Raw genomic sequence first — 19,772 nt, 5'->3', positions numbered from 1 at the left:
AGCATTCCCTGATTTAGTGTTTGCGGTGACTTTATGGAATGTAACTACTGTGAATAACAAGGATCGGCTGCATTGGGAAAAGAGTATTCTAAGATTTAGAGCTGAGTGACAGTAGAAGTGGAAATTGCTTGTTTTGGGACTATAAACTTCTGGGGCCCGAAGGTCACCAGGTGGAATTCCCACAGCTCTCCCATTTCCAATTCCATATTTTCACGGATGGATAATTTATAAAAGGTAGAATTGACATACATTACAGAAAATCTACTGAGATTATATGAATGAATGGCAAAATTATGTCACAAAGCTTAGCGATTTTCTTAAGAATGAGACATCTGGTGGCTAAAGATAGTCATTTCTTTCGAGAGGAGGAAGTGGGGAAAAAGAAATCGTCGTAGAGAACCAAGCAGAGCTTTCTCACCACTGGCCGGTGGACATCCCAAAAAGCCCGTTCTTGACTATCCAAAATTTTTCTTTCCGTCTTGTCCTTTTTCCGATCAATCCTGAAAGCATAAAAGAAGGAAAGCAAAGGCTTTTGTATTGTTTTTCCTCTGGCCCTTGCCCCAGCTTTCTGCTCCTGTTTCTTGAGCTACAGCACACAGGGCAACTGACACTTGTGTAGTCCCTGCTCTGTGCAGAGCTGTAAAATATGAGTGGACAATGCCCTCAAGGAAATCTCAAGAAGTCCACATGTGGTGAGAGACCTTCTTTTAGGTTAGATTGCAAATTACTGTAGACGTGTCATGAACCTGGCAGGCCTAAGGAGAGCACAAGAATGCAACTGTGTATTTGCATGATTAAGATATGGATTATTAAGAACCGAATCATTCATGATACGTCCCCATCAAAGTGGATACCGTGTACTCGAATCATAGGAAGGAATATAACCACAGGCTTTTAGTGTTTCGTCCTCAAATCTGAAAGTTTTCTTTGGATTCAGAGTCAGTAGAAATGCCTTCAAATGCTGCAATTACATGTTTTAAGAGTCACTTAAGCCATCTGGCTTTCTAAAAGCAGAGTAATAGTCCTGGCGTGTGACAAGATTCAGGAGGCAAGTATCACTGGCCTCAGCTGGGGGAGGCACAAATTGGAAGAGGGAAATTACAGATGACAAAGACAGATTCTTTATGGTCTGATCAGGAGCACAGATTAGAGCCTTTAAAATTAAAAAGTCTGTATTACTTCACATTATCTCTTTAAGTAAAAAGTAACTCAGATTAATTGCCATGTAACTTCTGGTTCTTGGCTCTCTTGGGAGCACTTTAGTTTACTGGACTGAAATAAACCCATAATCGCCCTGTGATTTTTGTGATAATTACTGCGTACTTAAATGGCCCACAATTATAATGTAATCATGGAGTTAATCAAAAAAGTTAATCAAGAAATACCATATATGTTCAAAGTGACAATCTCCCCTCCTTTTATAACATGCGATGCTGTGTGATTCTAAAAGTACAAATTATCACTCTTTTTTGCTTCCAGTGGCATGAGTACACGGGCTCAATTCTGCCTCCTTCTCGCCTACTCACTCACCCTCCTGCTTTCTCCTTCCTCAGGGGCCAGGCCTCCTTCTGCTACAGCTCAGCACCCAGTGCCCTGGGCCCACCTCCCTCAGCAAGGGGAGCAAGGGGGTGGACAGCAGGTAGCTGCAATCACGGGTAGAGGAAAAGCGGAGACTGCCCAGGAAGAGTGAGAACCATGGCATCGTGCAGGTCTCTGGACCCAATGACCTCGAGTCATTTTAAACTATGACCACACCTGTGATCAGTGCTCACCCACACAGCCTGAAACTCAGCCCTAGGCCATGGGCTGCAACACTGCTCAGGTAATGCAAAGGGGGTCCTCTGAAAACCCACGGGGGTTCTGCTCAGGTCCAAGTGGTACCCAGAGAAAAGACTGACCTCCCGGCTCAGCATCCCTTTCCTTCCCCACATCTGTCCCATTTCTGTTAACACTCCTGGCTAAACCAGAGACCGCTTCTGGAAAGGACAAGAAGGAACCCAACCTGAGCAAGTCCATTTCCCAGAATCAAAAGGATCTGGTCGACAGCCATGTTTGTGGGCTGGGGTACACATACTGCCCGCTTCTTATGTTTCCTTGGAGGAGGAAATTTCCACTATACTCCCTAAGAGGGAAAAATATGGAGAAAACACTCCAACTTTTCTCCTTCTGTCATCTCTTGTCCTCCAGGGGAGAAGAGCATTTTAATTTATATGAGGATTTGAAAGAAGATATTGAGAAAGCTCAGGTTGATCCTTTCTGAACGCCTGTTCTCTGCATGTAGTAAGCTTACAGGGGTCAACTCTGCACAAGGTGGTGGTGGCGGGGGGATGGTGCGAGGCTGCAGAAATCTAGCTCTGCCCGCGATGGATAACTTTAATTCCAGGGTTAACATCTGTGGTCACGGATCCAAAGTCATGTGCTATCATCTAGCTTTTATCAGTAACAATCTGACATTTTGGACTCCAAATGTCTGAATCTATGCTTTATTTCAGATTGGTTCTGAAACTCTCCAGGGTGAGGGTGGGGTAGGGGTGACTTGTTGGCCTCCCTCAAATGCCACCATGTTTTCCTATGAAGACAAAACCTCCAAAGCTACATGGTCTGATGTTTATCAGCCTCTGAACACAGAAGAATAATTGGACATCTCTTTGGAAAATAGGTATGTCTTCTTATAACCAGAGTTGTACATTTTGGAAGAATCCCATTGCCTGCTAGAACACACACTTTTGAAATTATTTTAGAGTGACATTGGTTACAAAGATGAAACATCCATGTTGATCTTGCTTTCTACTCAGTTGCTCCCATGAGAGATGACAGTGACTAACCACAGCTGGCCGTCTGCAGAAGGCAACCCCGCTTTGGCAATCCCACAATCACACTACTTCCAAATTCCAGAGACTTTTTCTCTTTGCAAGTGTCTCTATTAAGTTCACCTACTTTACTTGTGCTTCTGCTTGCATAAAGATGAATTCCCACTTCCTTGCAAAGGCCCTCTGAAGTCTTGCTAAGTTTTCCTAATGGGATATAAAAATGAATGAGAAGGGATTCATCATTATAAGTTTGCACATCAACACTTATGCTTATTATAAGGCAGTCATCTATTTTGGTTACTTCCAACAAAATAGTTGGGCTCTACTTTAAATCCACTGGACATGAACCCAATTTGACTTTGTACCAGACTCTGCGGTACAGAGCAGAACTATTAATATTCATTTACACACCCATTAAGTCTGAAGTCCCTTTGGTTCAACCGATTCCTCTCTTCTGTGTGTTTTAGAAGAACACAACTCTCACTTGTCATAAAGGCTATTGAAGATAGGGAGAATCATTTGTGGCTATGCATGCAGGATTTGGGGAAGGGACAAAGGGGTCTTCGCAACCTACTGGACCCTTCAAGAGCAAAGCTAAGAATGGCTTTCTGAAGGCTCAGCTTCCATCAGGAGTCTTAGAAGGGGGCAGGAAAGGAGAAACCTGAGGATCTGGCATTCATGTCTTTGAAAGTCCAGATTCAATAGTGGAAAAAGAGGGAGTGTCTATGTTTGTGATGTTCATGAAAGGAAAACCCAAAAATAGAAAGAAAGAAAATGCATTCAGAAGAAGAGGGGAGAAGCCTTTTCTCTAACTCTGTAAACTTACCTAGTGGCACAACAGGACAGTGAGGAGGGGTGTTTGACAGGTCCCCTAATGATCTGCCTAATTCTGATGGAATGTAAGGCTGGAGCCCACAGTATGCTATGTATTTTCATAGAGCTCATGCCAACAATAATTGATTACCCTCATCAGTGGATTATTAATATAAAAGGAACTTCAGTCGAAGATCAACACATTAAACTTAGTTATTGCCAAGGCTTGGTGTATAAGTACCTCCAAAAAATTGTTCTTTTATTCTTCCACTCTTTATAAGAAGCAAAGCTGGTAATGCCTAAATGCCAGTCAACTGGGGAGTAGTTATATAAATTATGACAGTCATGCCATGGAATACTAGGTAGCCATTAAAGATAATAATGTAGATTATTATTGGTGACATGGAAATATTCCCAACATACTTACAGTATAAGATGGGAGGTGGGGAAGCAGTTTACACAATAATGTTTACAGTATGATTCAAGTTTTTTTTTGTAAAGAAAAAATGTATGTACAGAAAAAAGCTTAGTGGAGAAGGACTGCGGGTTATTGTCTCTCCTTTCTTTGCTGTTTGGATTTGTTTTTACAGAGAATATGTAATCAGAAAAAATTAATAAAATTACTGTATTTGAAAACAAAATACCTCTTTTAGTTTCTGACCACTTTTAGGCAAAACTTCGACCTCAAAGATCATTTTAATGCCATATTCTTTACAAATACCAAAGCAGGACACACTATGGCAATAGACGAGAAACCTGAATAAAACAGGAGTTGATGCTGTCTTGTTTCTACTTAGAACCTTCTCTAAAACATGGAAAATACAGGGAAGAGAGATGGAGGATGGAGGGTCTACGTACTTCTGCCGTCTGGGTCTTTCCTACAGGTTGTGTTAGGTAAAGGATGTAGTCAGGTCGAAGTTAAAGCACTTTGCACCAGATGCACAAAGGGTGAGATAGCAGTCTTCTGAGAGGGGTGGCTGCAGGCGTGTAAGGGCAGACGGGTGGCAGGGACTGGGTACCCGGGATGCTCAGCTCTACAGAACAGCCATGCCAGGGTTTGCTTGGGACGATCATGGTTCAGCATATTTGTTTAATGGCTCCCACTGAGAAGCAAACTTTAGCCAGGCTCCTGCATTGAATCCTCCTCCCCTGTCTTCCTCCATGCACAGGTCCTGTGATGCCCATGGGATCAAAGGGGGTGGGGGACCGTGCACTGGTCCTGCTCTCCGATGGCATGCACATTCCCCTTGGACGATAGAGAAGGGAATGATAGCTCAGTAGGTTGGTTGGCTTGGGCACAGGCGCCCAAGAGTGACGAGGTCTGGTGGAGTGGGACCTCATGCTTATTTTGGAAGACTAAGATAGCGAAATCAGGAGGGGCATTTGGAAGGCAGGTGGATTTGAAGGAGCTGTTAATCCTGGATTATCCAGAGAAGGATATTTCACTCTCCTTAATGTTGACCCTCCTCCTAGCTGCTGACCCTCAATCATTTCATGGCTCAGCAGCATTTTCTAAAATTAAAAATGTTAAAAAAATTTTCTCTGAGTCCTCAAGTTCTCTGAGCCTTGGCTCTGTTAAATGGGAAAGGATATGAGTGTGGTGGTGGGGCCTCCAATTCTTGCAAGGAATCATGTGTTGTGAAGGTGGAGGGGGGAGGCAAGCTGGGAAAGTATATACCTCATATGTTATGCATCTATTTTATCTTCGGGATTGAATTTGGTCTTCAGATTCTGCCTCTACTGCCAAGCACAGGTGAATGTAATTTTAAAAATTATCATATATTAAATTTAAGAAATTATTATGTAGTAAATTCTCTTTTTTCCCCTTTTGGCATACAGTTCCGTGAATTTTAACATATGTATATGTCATATAATTAACACCACAATCAGGATACAGAATACTTCCATCACCTCCCAAAACTCTCTCAGGCTATCTCTTTATAGCTACATCCTACCTCTACTCATAACTGCTGGCAACCACTGACCTGTTTTCCTTCATGATAGTCTTGTATTTAGAAGAATGTCACATAGATAGAATCATACATTTTGTAATCCTTTGAAACTGGCTTCTTTTATCCAATATAATGTCTTTGCTGCTCATCCAAGTGTGCATGTATTAATAGTTTGTTCCTTTTCACTGCAGAGTAGTATTCCACCGAAAGGATATACCAGTGTTTGTTTAAACATTCACCTGTTAAAGTGCATTTGGGTTGTTTTTGGCTTTTGATTATCACAAATAAAACTGCTACACACATTAGTGTATAGGTTTTAGTGTGAACATAAATTCTGAACTCTCTAGTGGGATTGTTTGGTTATATGGTAAGTGTATATTTAACTTTATAAGAAACTGCCAAACCATTTTCCAGAGTGGCTGTACCATTTTGCATTCCCAACAGCATTGTAGGAGAGTTCTAGTTGCTCACCATATCCTCACCAGCACTTGGCATTATCGGTATCTTTTATTTTAGCTATTCTAATAAGGGCGTATTAGTATCTCAGCATGGATTTAATCTGTATTCCCTAACGGCTAATGATGTTGAACGTCTTTTCATGTGTTTATATGTCATCCTATGTCCTCTTTGGTGAAGTGTCTGTTCAAATACTTTGCCCATTTTTAAGTCGAGTCGTTTTTTATTTCTGAGTTTTGAGAGTCCTTTATATAAAGATATAATTTTATTGTGATGGTAAGAGGAGCTGAGAACAAAGGAGAGGAAATAGAGGGCACTTCCTTTCCACTGTCTGAAAGGGTTTGGGGAGCGAAAAAGGGAAAAATGTGAGTTAAGACAGAGTTGTAGATATGTTTTCACTCTCCTCCCACACCTATCCTAGAAAAGAATCATACTTACTGCTTCGTAGTCTGCCAATTCCAGCCTTGCTTTATTCTGCATTGTCCTCTTACAGAGATAAATGGCTGAGGGAAGAAGAGAAATCACAACACATACAAAACCAGCAGTGTGGTGGAATTATAAATGCATCCATTCATCTGTCCATCCACTCATCCATCCAGCCAGCCAGCCAGATCAGCTGGCTAAGTGCCCAGCACTGTGCTGTGAAGAATATGTTTCTATGTGGAGGCCACGACACCTGACCTCTCGGAATCTTTCTGCAGGTCAGGAACAAATGAGAAACCCATCTTCCAATCCTGACAACTCCCCTTCATCTTTCTAATTCTGCTTCACCCCAAACATCCTTTAGCAAGGTGATCTTTCTCAAATATGAGCATGTTACTCTCTTGCCTAAATGCCCTGCATTGACTCCTCAGTGACCTCAGGAGAAAGGCTGGGCTCCTTAAGGTAGCATGTTTGGTTCTTTAAGATTCAGTCTTTGCTTATCTCAGCAACCCCTTCTTTTCTGTGCTCAGGCAAGCGAGACTACTCAAACCCTTTCAGCTCCACTCCTTTGCATATGTGTTTGCTGTATGGAAGGCCTTTCCTCTTCTCTCTTCTTCCCCTCTATCTGGCAACCACCTACTAATCTTTGAAGACCCAGCTTGGTGGTACAGATAGCTTGCTGTTGCATCTATCTATCCTCAACCATGGAACCTAATTCCAGTGAACTGTAACTGTGGATCTACTAGACTGTCCCTTGTTCTAGGATGAAGGCTCTTCAAGGGCAGAGGCTATGCCCTACTCACCTCCAATCCCAGTACCTAGCACTGGGGCATGGCCTGCCAGATGAAGAGAATGGACAGTGAAAAGGGCGGACAATTTAGGTCCCTCTTCCCCAGCTAAGGACGTGTTCTTGAACCTTGTTTGCTAGGACTTTCTTTCTCACACATGGCCTTCATTACTTCCTCTTCCTACTTCTGCTCCTTCAGTATCTCTACTTCTCCAGTGCCACACAGACTGATCCAAGGGAGACAATAGATAAATAAACAATAGAATGACTTGGAGGGAAGGTCAGAGAGCATCCAACTGTTGTTTGACAACTTAAGCACACTAGGATATCTACTTAACTTCTTTCTGGATTAACAAACCTACACCATGTTGTCTGAAAAATTTACTGATGGCAACCTATGATACTTGCAGCTAGGAGCCTACCCTGGTGTAGGCTAGAGTAGAAGCCCACACTTTGCATACACCAGTCGAGTTGCATGTAGATGAGAGTCAGTTGTATTTGTTCTCAAATCTGTTTATGTTAGGCACACCTGTTATTTTAATAACATAAGTTCATCATAATGTAAGTAAATATTACATACATTGATGCAATTAATTGAAAAGAGAGTTGTTTCTATGAAGACACAGTTGAATGGTTTGAAAACAACTTGATAAAGGAGAGTTGGCTAAGACAATTGCTGATGACTTTGGTACAGGTGAGATAACTGAAAAAAATGGGAAAAATAATAAAAATTTCAAATGGGTCAACATACAGTTTGCTTCAAAAAAGTGTTTTTAAATTCTTGATGCGCTTTAAAGATGCCCAAAATGGATGGTTTATTCTGAATATGGTTTATTTAAGAAAGAAACTCAAATTATTGGGACCCACAATCAAAGAGACTCTTTGGTCCTACCTTAAAAGGCTGCCAAATGAATGTTCCTTTGTATATCACTCATTAACATGAAATGATTAAGATATGTACATATCATTTTTCATGATTCTCTACTTACCAACTTTTCCAATGAACCAAGTAACTACACCTCTCCATTGTGTCGGTAAAGAAGTGTTTTCTCTATTACAAGGTACATCTCAGTCTCTTGGACCACCAGCTACGCAGCCTGTGGAATTGGGGCAACCTGAGGCAGGAAGCCTAGCAGGCCAGGTCTCAATGACCCAGGAGCAGTGCAGGTCAGTGGAGTGTTAACAATGCTGCCTCAGACAGTATTTTGTATTGGCCAAATGTGAAACTTGGGAAAGTCTAAGCCAGATCTGGGCTCTATTTAGGTAGAAGCATCCTGAGAAATTTCCAACCCATCTGGGGCAAAATGGACCAGCTAAATTATAAGTTAAAGTACCACACACAGAATGAAAAGCTGGTATCACTCCTGACGACCATGAGTTACATGATCTCATGCTTTCAGCTCACTTCCTCTGTGGCTAATGTCACATAATGGGGAGTCTGATCACCAGAACTGGGGAGGTAGGATGTAGCTGTTGAATGGACCTCTGCTTGGCACAGACCTTCCCTGGGCTTGTCTACACTGCCACGGTATCTTCAACAGTCTTGCTCTAATGTCTAACCAATCAAATGACCACTGGCAACAATAGCCAGTCCTATAACAGAGCATCTGGGGGATTTGCTTGAAGTTCAGATGTTGGTTTTTATAGGCTATTTAATTTCTCACTGAAAAAAATCATTGTCTTCTTGCCTTCACACCTGGAAATCTCATTTCACCAGCATCTCACCTGGATGACCCACTGCCATCTCAAGCTCACTGTCTCTCACTATGACAGAAGTAGAACATTTCTAAAAAATTTATAAGCAGCTTGGATTCATGTACTACATGTACAATTAAATATTAAAAAATATATTGACTTTGTCCTATTTAGTGTCCTTAAAAACTAACTCCCTTTCCAGACTTCCTGTCTTTACTAACGATATCATTATTTACCTCAATCTCTTAAACCAGGGAACATATAAATCACATACCCTCTAATTACTTTTTAGAACAATGGATTTTAGCATGGGAAGTAACCTTGGCAACCATCAAGTGTGGACCCTTCATTGACAGTTGGGAAAACTAAAGGCCAAGATTGGTGAATTGATTTACCTACGGACTAGTTACTGGTAGAAGAGGAATTAGAATTAAGGTCCAGTTCAGAGCTTTTTCCACTATGACATTCATTGCCTCATTTACTTATTCATTTAAAAATTTATTGAATGTCTCTCATGTGCCAAACACTGTTTTAGGTGCTAGGAAAATCACCATAGCAGCAGTTGTCAAATATATGGCACTCATTGAATGTCAGACATCTTTTTAGGGGCCTTCTAAACGTTCACATACTTAATCCTCACAATAACCCTATGAGATGCATTTTGGTATTATCCTCATTTTATAAACGAGGAAAAATTTCAGGGAAATTTTTTGTTGGAGATCCATAATAGATCCCTAAAACTGGTGAATCCATCCTAAATGCCTCTCCTTGACAGAAGGCTTTTTTAATAAACCTGCCCCTTCCAAACAATTCAACCTTTTCATCAGCATAATGCCATTGAATACTCAGGTCACACTCCTTGACAGACCCTTCTTCCCCCATTATTCCACCTCCCCCAGCCTGAAATGAGTGACTATGACTTACTCAACTCTGTGATAGAGCAGTTGACACAGAGTAGTTGATCAGTACATGGTGGCTGAATAAATGAAAGCATCTGGTGCTTTGTCAATTCAAACCATACCCATTCTGAATTCTTAGCTCCAGTTTTATATCTTTTTGGCAAGAGGGCCACCACAGAACCAATAAAATCAAACATCACCTTAGAATAATAATACCAACCACCACCATGGTTTTTATTAACTCCTTACTATGTGCCACACATCAAATCTTGCGTGCATTTCACTTAATCATAATAAAACAATGCTGGGAGACAAGTATTATTGTTATTTTGGTTTTAATGTGAGGGTTCTGAGGCACAGAGAGGTTAAGTACCTTGCCAGGCTCTCGCAGTTAGTGGAGCTACTCAATCCTGGGGCCTCTATGCTGAATTCTTTCTTGGTAAATACTTACTGATTTTCTGACTTAACTGCTTTGGAAATGCGAGTGAGCACTTCAAAATCCTGCACCTTGACTTCTCAATCGATTTGCCAAGACTGAGACACAGGAATTCAAAATAATTTTGCTTTAATGAGAGCCTGATATAAATTATTATTTCTATCCCTGTTTATACTACATAACTAAAATTAAGAAATGGAGAAAACCTGTAGAGAAAGGGAAATAATGCCTGTTGTATACAGTTTCAGATGGCCTATGCTTTAGATTCAAGAAAATATTTTAATCTTACTTGGGCCCAGTTATCTGGTCCCACCATCCTTTCGCCCTCACCATTGCCTGGAAAAATATTGGTTTTCATAGTCACAAGGGCACATGGCTGCTGCATGAAATTGAACTACAATTATTTAAATTCTGAGTCGGGCTTTTGTGAGCAGAATTTCAGCCCAAGAAATACTTGTTTTGTGAGCAGCCAAATGCAGCTCCATTTGTGAGCCAGAAGCCTTGCTGGACCCACTTCTTAGATCATTTAGGGCACAGCCCAGTTCAGGGGGACCCAGAGTGGTGCCTGCAGACAGCTGATGAGACGATGAGAGGGGCCTGCCTTCTGTATCAGGGCCATCTTCCAGACTTGGACACCGAACATCTGTAACCTTATTAGCCAATGACTTGTCCACATTCCATCCTTAGGACTGCTTCCAGTTGCTGGTTACCCCTTCCTCAGACATGTGATCCAGAGGGTGTCGCTTATCACACAGGTCTCCCCAACAGGCTCCTGGGAACATCACCCAGCTGCAGCTACCTCTGCTTCCCTGTACAAATAATTCTGCAAAGGGCTTTGAGAGAAGCTGCAGGTTTCATCAAGTGTCTCAGTACTAAGGAGAGCTGTTGTGGACTGCCCCATCAGCTAAGTAGTCATGAGGATGCTGTGTAAAGGGGCAGGTGCTTCTGTGACAATGCCATGCACGAGACTATGAAAGGAGCGTGGGCCTTGGAGCCACTAAGATCTGAATTCAAATTCTGCTGCCTCTACTGAGTGTCTGCTAATCAATCACCTTTAGTGAAGAAGCAGAACCATTAGCAAATATTTACTCAGCACCAACTATGCCTCAGGCATACACTATGCCCTGGGGGACATGAGAGCAAGCAAGGTGGACCAACCTTACCCTCACGGAACTTCCAGACAAGTAGAATACAGTGTGATAAATGTGAGGATGTGGCTTCTCCTGGTTTCAGGTTTTTAACTAAAGTCGAGGGACAGTATAACGTTTTAGAGGATTGACACATGTAGAAATATTATTCTCCACAGAGAGTATATGGTAAGAGTCTAATAGATCCCTGCTTTTATGGAGGGGACTGCCTGCTTACCCAGCTCTCAGCTTTGTCCACTCTTTATTTTCCAAGTCCAGGATAACTTCTGTATACCTCTCCCCAGTCTATCTCCATTTTCCCCTAACTTCCAACTATCAAAAATGCTAATGAGTTTATTAATAAGTCTTAATAAACCTATAAGCCTAGAAGGGGTCAGGGGAAGGTGGATCTGGCTTTCCCTGAAGCCCTGCCCCAGAAGGAATAGTCAACAGTCACTGTCCTTCAAGGTTGCTGTGGGATCCTGGTTCTCTACAGTCCCAGCAGAATGAGCATGTTTACCACCCTTGACAGACTTTTCTTCCTTCCCCCATTCCCTTCCATGGCTACACTTTCAGTGTGCTCTGCTTTTCTTCATTACATGGAACAGGATGTTTATTACATGTCAACAGTGTGAGAAAGGGCTAAGCAGCGTAAAGACCCTCCTCCCTGTGCACCCCAGCCACCAGCCACCAAACATTTATCTTCTGCACTCCTGGGGACAATGCTAAGTGTGGGCTGTGGCTTCACTGCTCACCATAGTCGGTGTTTTCAGGCTCCCAGCAGTTTGAAGGCCAGAAATATGGAGCCTGCAAAAGAGCAGAGGTGTCAGGACCCAGAGGCATGCCAGCACTTGGCCCCACCCCCCACCTGGGGGCCAGGGTCAGCCCTTGCCTGGACCCAGTGAGGACGCCACCTTAGGACAGGCTCTGTCCTCATCTCCTTCATGCTGACACCACAGCCCAGCTCTCTCCTGCTCTTAAAACAGCTGAGGCCAGCCAACATTTCAATCTAGGTGTTGAGAAATGAATCTAGGTAAGCAAAATAAATGCAAAAATGAGAAACAGTTTATAGGGCAAAAATTTCTTATCCTGAAACAATAGAAGTCTAACTACAAAAGTCAGCTTGGCACAGTTCCCTGGTCACACAAGCCCCAAGTTCTTTTTATCCTTTTGCTATAGACTGAATTGTGTCCCCTCTCATCCCTTGCCCTGCCCCCAATTCATATGATGAAGCCCTAACCCCTAGTGTGGCTGTATTTGGAGTTTGGAAGTAATTAAGCTTAAATGAGGCCCTTAGGGTGGGGCCCTGATCCCAGAGGATTAGTGTCTGTATATAAGGAAACATCAGCTCTCTCTCTGTCTCTCTCTGTCTCTCTTTCCCCCTCTCTGTCTCTCTGTTTCTCTCTCAATTTCTCTCTCTCTCGTTCTCTTGCTCTCTCATCTCCCCCGCCCCCATGTGAAAACACAATGAGAAGCAGCTATCTGAACACCAGGGTGAGCGTGCTCACCATAAACTCAACCCTACGGGAACCCTGATCTTGGACTTCCAGCCTCCAGAACTGTGAAAAAGAAATTTCTACTATTTGAGCCATGCCCACTGCAGTATTTTGTTATGGCAGCCCCAGCAGACTAAGATACCCTTTGATTCTGTCTGAAGCACTCTGCTCCCAACCCTTTGGTTTTGACCTTGACACAACCCTTATTCTCTGTGCCAGATCTAGGATAGAATCTGAGAACAGGAATGGAAAATGTATGGGAAGAATTAGTAGGTAGTAAATGGGAACTTCACAGCAGCAAAGCAGCTCGATACAGTAGAAAGATTCAGAACTTTGCTATCAGGCTGACCTATGTTCAAATCAAGGCTGTCTTTTCGATTTACTAAGTGCCCCATTAATTCTTGGGGCACCTCAGTTTTCCCATCTGTAAAATGGGTGATATTTGCCCCCCAAAAGTTTTTTTCAAAATGAATGAGGAAACATGTATAAAGTGCCCAACAAATAGTAGGTTCTAGGCTTTTTAGTATTATTTGGGTAGAGCAACAAGTGGCCCAGACAAAAGTTTTCTTGGTTATCTCAGTGCTGATGAGAGATAAGGGTTGCTTCCTTAAATAGCCTGTTTTTTTTTGTTTGTTTTGTTTTGTTTTTTAAATATGGTTCTAATCTGAGGTCAGATGGTGGTGATAAGAAAAGGTTCTTTGGAAGAGGAGCTGACAGGCCTACCTGGAAACGATAAAAGGTGCCATCATCCTTCATGGTGAGAACATGGTCCGAGATGGGAAAGATGTAGCCCTGGGCAGCTATAAGGCTTCCCAAGTGTATTGCTTCAACTGTGGGGACAAGGTGTGGGAGAGAGAAGTAATTAGGAAGCTGTCAGGATGCAGGATTACTTCGCTGAAATGTAGCTTGTGACAGCAGAAAGGCAACTGGAAGTCAACTGTCATCACTCCCAGATAACTGCATGATTGATCGATAACTTTAGGATACTACTGTTTTTGGCTGAAGGGAGACGTCAGTGGTTGGGAAGGGCTGCCATGTGTCTGGGGTACCTTTGGACCCCAGCTCTGAGAGTCTGATATTGTTTTAACTTCCCCTCCCTGACCTAATTTTTCCAGAAGAAAGTCTAGCTTCGCCGTTACAAGCATGAGCTTTGGTGTAGATAAACCTGTGTTTCATTGAGATATTTCACATAAAGTGCTTAGCAGTGGCTGCTGTAGGGTAAGTGCTGGCAGCCATGATTTATATTTTTATTTTCTTCATTTCTTACTATCCTCGCTACCCACAGAGACTCTGGACTTACAGAGCCTTCTCCGATACCACAGTCCCAATAGCGATGAGGAGCGTGTTACCCTTCTCGTAAGGACATAAATTAAAATCTCACTTTTGAGGTGAGCAGCGTAGTGGGCAGTGCCACAGGGAGGCCAATTCGATAAAAAATATTTATATTTTGCCACAGTCAACCTGTTGTTTTGTTACTTTAGCATCGACCATAAGTAGATGCACGTAAATCGTTAAGAATTTATATTTATTCTGAGCAGAGCTAAGGAAAAATATTAAATTTAAATGGTTCTACCACAATGGTAATCTTACATAAATATAAAAGCACTCTTCCTGGTAAAAACTAATTTTTGGACATGGAAATTACTGACATGGAGAGGAGTCTCTAGGAATTATTAAGTTCATAAACTCTGAGGTTTTTAAAGTGACTTGTTTCAGCCTTCCGGGCAAACTTTTGAAGAGGTTGTATATAACCCAAGTGTTTTGTTTATTTAGAACCACCTATTCTTCAGAAGGAACGTACACTTTGACTGGTGGAATCAAAACGAATGGAGTTTTATTTTACTTGCTTAGTGATGACCAGTTTGCTTTTAAAGTCTGCATGTTTCAAGAATCATGGGTCCAACATAAAAGGAAAGTTTCATCACCTGCAGCTGCTACTTTCCCGGGGAAAGTAACTTTCATGTCAGCAATCTGGGAACTGGGACTCTCACTTCATTCTTTGAGCAAAAGGTCTTTTGCTTAGAAGTGTGGCAGATGGGAAGAAGGGAAGGAGGGGCGGAAGTTAGACATGCCTGGCTTCCCAGGGCCTTGGTTTGCTTCGTTTCCGACCTTCTATTCCCAGCTGGTGAATTGTTCTTAACTCCTCCTGCTCAGCCACCTCGCAGGAGCTCCGGCAGTTCCCAACACCTGGGTGTCCTCCCAAGGGCATCGGGGTATAACAGACCTTCATAGACATGACCCTTGTCGTTCTGGACTTGCACAGAAGCTTCTCATACTAGAGTCAGAGGATTCCTGAACCTATTCCCCCACTACTAGCTGGTTCAGTGTTCTCAGATGACTACTACTTCTACTACTGCTACTGCTACTGCTAACAATAATAATAAAATATATGTCAGTAATACAATGATTATTTTAGAAGGGCGAGGAAAACAGGGCTCTTGGAAGAGAAAAGACCACCATGAAGAAAGGTGCTCCTTTGTTTAGCATCCTCATCATCATCAAAAGAAATGTTGACTTGAAATACATGTAACTAAACTGGTAGAGACTTTTTCAGTCCAGTTTTTATAAGTGAAGAATCAGAAGGGAAACACATAGGCTAGTTGGTTTGGGTTCTTTCCTTGAAAGATTAGCATGTGTAGTTTTCCCTTGTGGATTAAGAACTTGATTAGAATTAAGAATTTTCACTAGTCATGAGAGTGGCCATTAATCAAGGTGGTGAAAAAAGCTAGTGTCAATTCCATTAATGACCTGCTTTTCTGGCACTCCGATTTCTGGCAACTACATTTAATCCAACTCTAGGTAAATTGTATTGTTTCATAGTCAATAGCATGTTAAGAGCATCAGATTAAAATACAGGCATGCCTGAGCTGCCATACTGACACCAGCAAGGAATCACAGTTGAAGGTCAGGTACCTAGAAAGGGGGCTTGAACAAATTCTTAAAAAGGATAGCAATGGGAGGCCATTTAATTTGGGGCAAATAGGTAGAATCCCTAAGAACATCAGGATACATTTGTGGATATTTATAAATATGACATGTAGACATTGAGAATACTCAGTTAAGATAAGGAGTGCATAATAAATTCATTAAAGTATTAACTATCAGCACATGGATAACAAAATATACTTATCTAGAATTTTCATGTTTCTAGAACTGCCCATTTTCTAATTATGCTGTAAAAATAAAATTTACTGCTTATTTTCTGGTGGGAGGACAGATCTGAAAACTGTTTTATTGGCCAGGATTTTGTTGTTTTTCCGATAAGGTTTTCCTAATTGAAATGCACAATTAAAGTTGAAAAAAAAAAAAATCATTCCTTCACTTCTTGCAGAAGCAGAAAACAGAAGGCATCTTAGCAAATAATTAAACATCTTAACTGTGGATCAGGCAATCTAATTTTAAGAGTCAGCTCTAGAAGGCCTTTCATGACAGTGCTACAACTTATCTTTAATTGCTGTGGCTAACGAGAATTCATCTCATTTCACATGTTATTGTATTGGGTTCTTTGGCATTCTAAATGGTTGCTCATTTTCTCAAAGGGTGATTTAAATTTAAAAGTGGATATTTAGTGGAGAACATAAATTAATTTTATTTGTAAGTAGAGTGATTCCACATCTTGGAATTCACATTTACAAGCCCAGTACTCAGGAGGGTAGGAGAATCTAGTCTAGAAATGGTGATGGGATGTTTACCTATACCACAGGAGATAAAGTCAGGGTCAAAGGTTAAGTACCTGGGTCCTCGATGGAAAGGTTCTTCATAAGCCACTGCACAATGTCAGTACCTGCAATGATAAAGCAATTCAGCTGAAGACCTCATGGGTGTTAAACCCTGTGGCAGAAGAACCTGTTTACCTAAGAGACTTCAAATTCTAATTAGCACACACCAGGAGAGCTGGGTAATATAGATTTTTCTATCCTGACCAACCCTTTCCAACCATCGGTTCACTTCCATAGTCACGATCTCATTCTTTTCCAAAAAACATCTTCTTCTGACAACTCAGAATAATCTTCTGTCTACATTACTAGGGAGCATCTGTAGGGGACTTCCTGTGAATACAGATTTTGATGATTTCTCCAAGATAGGCTGGTGAAGTCTTATCACGCCTGGCCCCCAGGCTATTTCCTGTGGGAAGAAGCTCTTCAGCGCCCTACCCTTGTTGACAAGGGCTAACTGACACGGGTGACCTTAAGGTTCCTGAAAAGAATCTCTTAATTTCCTCTAGCATGGGCTGACCCAGAAAGAAAGTGCCCCTGTGTCTGTGGGAGAAACGTCTGTTTTCACCTATCCTCTGGGCCACAGCCAGATTCCATTTCCGGACTCCCCTGCAGTTTGGGGTGGACTGGGCTCTGATAGTGGGATGTGAATGGAAATGATGTACGCCCCTTCCACACCTGGACCGTAAAAATTCCCATGTGACCCTCCACAGCTCCACATTCTTTCACTCCCTGTCTGCTGGCTGAAGGGAGAGGACTTCGGAGGCCCAGAGGAGGGCAGAGTCACAATGCCGAGAGAGCCTGGGCTTCTGAACAACCACAGAAATTGATGCCCATTTTGGGCTCTGACCTGATTGACTGTGTGTTGTGTTAAGCTCCAGAAACTTGGGGCTTACCTGTTTTGGCAACTAGTATTCTCTTAACTAATTTAAAATCTTAAGAGTCACAGGGGACTTTTAAAGCTTATTTACTCTAACCCTAGACAGTACATGAGCCCCAGCCACAACACTCTGGATAAGAGGCACCCTAATCTCCACTTAGAAAAACTCTAGTACCTGGGATCTCACAAACTGCCCCCTGGGCAGCCTGTTCCAGCTAAACTGAGATTTCTCTGAGCAGAAACTCAACCCTCTCTGAATTTCTCTCTTTGACCTTAGTTTTGCCCTCTGGTGATGGAAAAACAAACCCAGCCTCCTCACTCTGTGAGTCTCACCAATGCACTATCAACGTCTCCTTGAGTTTTCCCCGCTCTGGGCGAAACGTGCCTGGATCCCTCAGCTGTTTCCTTGCATGACATGCCCTGGAGCCCCTCATCATTTTGGTCACAATTCTCTGAATACGTTCTCTTTTGTTTGCCTCCTTTCAAAAAATGTGACACCTAGGGTACCACAGTTCTTAGGGCACCACAGTTCACATAGGAGTATAGGATTCTAATTTTCTAGAACATTCTGAGCTTCTAATCAGTCCACCTTTGCCACCCCCCAATAATCTCACTTTGAACCAGTGCGGACCTTTGAAGGCGGCTTTGTGGCTTCAGGATGGTGATACGTGATGGAAATCGCGTGAAGGGCAACATTTCCAGATATCTGAGTCCTGTCATGGGTCTGGGGCTTGACAGGAGGCAAACGGACTGCTAACAGCTCTCCAGGGTAGATTCCCAGCTGAAAGACTGGAGAGCTGGCAGAAGGGTTTAACTATTGCCCTTGGCCCGGAAGTAAAGTTTCTTAGAAATTTTACTGGTTGCCAGAAGTGAGACCAGTACAGGCCTAAGTGCCTACATATTTTGTTTTTCTCTGGCTCTCTGGAGGGTCAATGGGCCCTGCACAGCAAACTGCCAGGGCCTGGTCCTACTCTCTGTGAGCTTCCCCCAGGACAAGCCTCCACCGATAGGGCCCTGCAAGTCCCCCAGCCCTCACCCCCATTTCGACCTCAAAAGCAAGACTTCTAAGCTTTTCCCCTACTCTTGCTCTGGGCTGGCATCTATGAGCTAAACTTTGGATCCAAACATTCCTATTCATTCACACTCTTTGAGAGAAAGGGAGAGTATGTCTGTGTGTACTTGTGGGTGTGGGTCCATTTCCTCCAAATTATACAAGTTCAACATTTGTCCTAGGAAATGAAGAACAAAGCAGAAATCAAATAGAACTGTAATCCCAAGTTGGGGGTGGGGAAGAGACTCTAACCTGTTTTTTCCTCAAAAGAAAAATAGTTCTTTTTTGTGGGTTGCCTAGAAACGGAGAGGTTTCCAGCATCAGCAACGGCTCTCCCCCGGGCAGGCGGATTATCTTTCTGCTGAGCTGGCTGAACCATTATTTATCACCTGCCAAGATTGATTACTCACCCTGGGACAATGACAGCCCTTCCTTTCCCCTGTTAATTACTGTCATCATTAATATCCATGTCACTAATTAGTATTCATTCACATTGAAACTCCTTCCTTGCTGTCATATCCGTTTCCCCTGCACACCACCCCAGCCTTCAGCGCCATTGTCTGGGTTTCTACCCCCTTTCGGCTTCATGCGCTCAGTGTCTGGCCTAATTGTCTCCCCAGTCCACCAGGCCTCCGTTTGCATTCACAGAGCTGAAGGATCCCATTTAAGCACTTTTTTTTTTTTTTTTTTGGTGAAGAAGGGAAAATCACAAAGGCTCGTTTCCTTTTCCCCTAGCACTGTGGGCACCAAAGGCCTGGGTTTCCTGTCGCTGGTGCAGCCACCATGAAGTCAGTGTCTTCATCTGGGGATCGCTGTGACTATCCTTAGGCCCTGGTGAAGGCCAGGCTGCTGGCCCTTGTTGTCCTGAGCCAATATCCCAAATCCACAGCCATGCCTGCATCCGGCCATCCCTCACACGCTGCAAACACAACGAGGCCTAGGGCTGCAGACACGCTCAAGCTGTGGGTGTGGGGTATTCTGGGCTTCTGAAGACTAGTCCAGAATGAGCCAGCCGCCAGCCTGGTGGCAGAAAGCAAATCGTTGCATGTTCAGCCCCAGGAACAAGTAAGGAATGGAAATCTGTCATAATATTATGTCCTTTAAAAGACCCACAATTATTACATTGTAGAATCAGACGAGAATATTGCAAATAACCATCAGGAGAAAGGGCTATTCTTTTTCTCTTTTCTCTTTCCTTTCTTTCTCATTTCCTCATTCCCCCAATCACTCT

The 19,772-nt window shown here is 42.7% G+C and overlaps 1 protein-coding gene across 5 annotated transcripts in view; it reads right to left on the bottom strand.

The window, feature by feature from the left end:
• RGS6 (regulator of G protein signaling 6) overlaps positions 1 to 19,772 on the bottom strand; it is a 444,196-nt gene that overhangs the window by 70,891 nt on the left and 353,533 nt on the right. For 4 of the 5 annotated variants that reach the window (XR_001518095.1, XM_015599615.2, XM_025042155.1 and 1 more), the window contains exons 4-9: positions 16,628 to 16,678; positions 13,618 to 13,724; positions 12,154 to 12,205; positions 6,470 to 6,534; positions 2,938 to 3,014; positions 419 to 500 (exon numbers count right to left, since the gene is read on the bottom strand). Coding sequence is in view for 4 of the 5 variants with exons in the window: in XM_015599615.2 (XP_015455101.1) it covers positions 419 to 500; positions 2,938 to 3,014; positions 6,470 to 6,534; positions 12,154 to 12,205; positions 13,618 to 13,724; positions 16,628 to 16,678 (434 nt within the window). In the remaining variant the exon portion in view is untranslated. The remainder of the gene's footprint in view (positions 1 to 418; positions 501 to 2,937; positions 3,015 to 6,469; positions 6,535 to 12,153; positions 12,206 to 13,617; positions 13,725 to 16,627; positions 16,679 to 19,772) is intronic. The other variant, XM_025042156.1, reaches the window with a different exon arrangement.

Source organism: Pteropus alecto, unplaced genomic scaffold, assembly GCF_000325575.1.
Source record: "Pteropus alecto unplaced genomic scaffold, ASM32557v1 scaffold8, whole genome shotgun sequence".
In the NCBI taxonomy this organism is placed as follows: domain Eukaryota; kingdom Metazoa; phylum Chordata; class Mammalia; order Chiroptera; family Pteropodidae; genus Pteropus; species Pteropus alecto.
The sequence above is the reverse complement of the archived record's forward strand: the minus strand, read 5'-3'. Positions and strand labels throughout refer to the sequence as shown.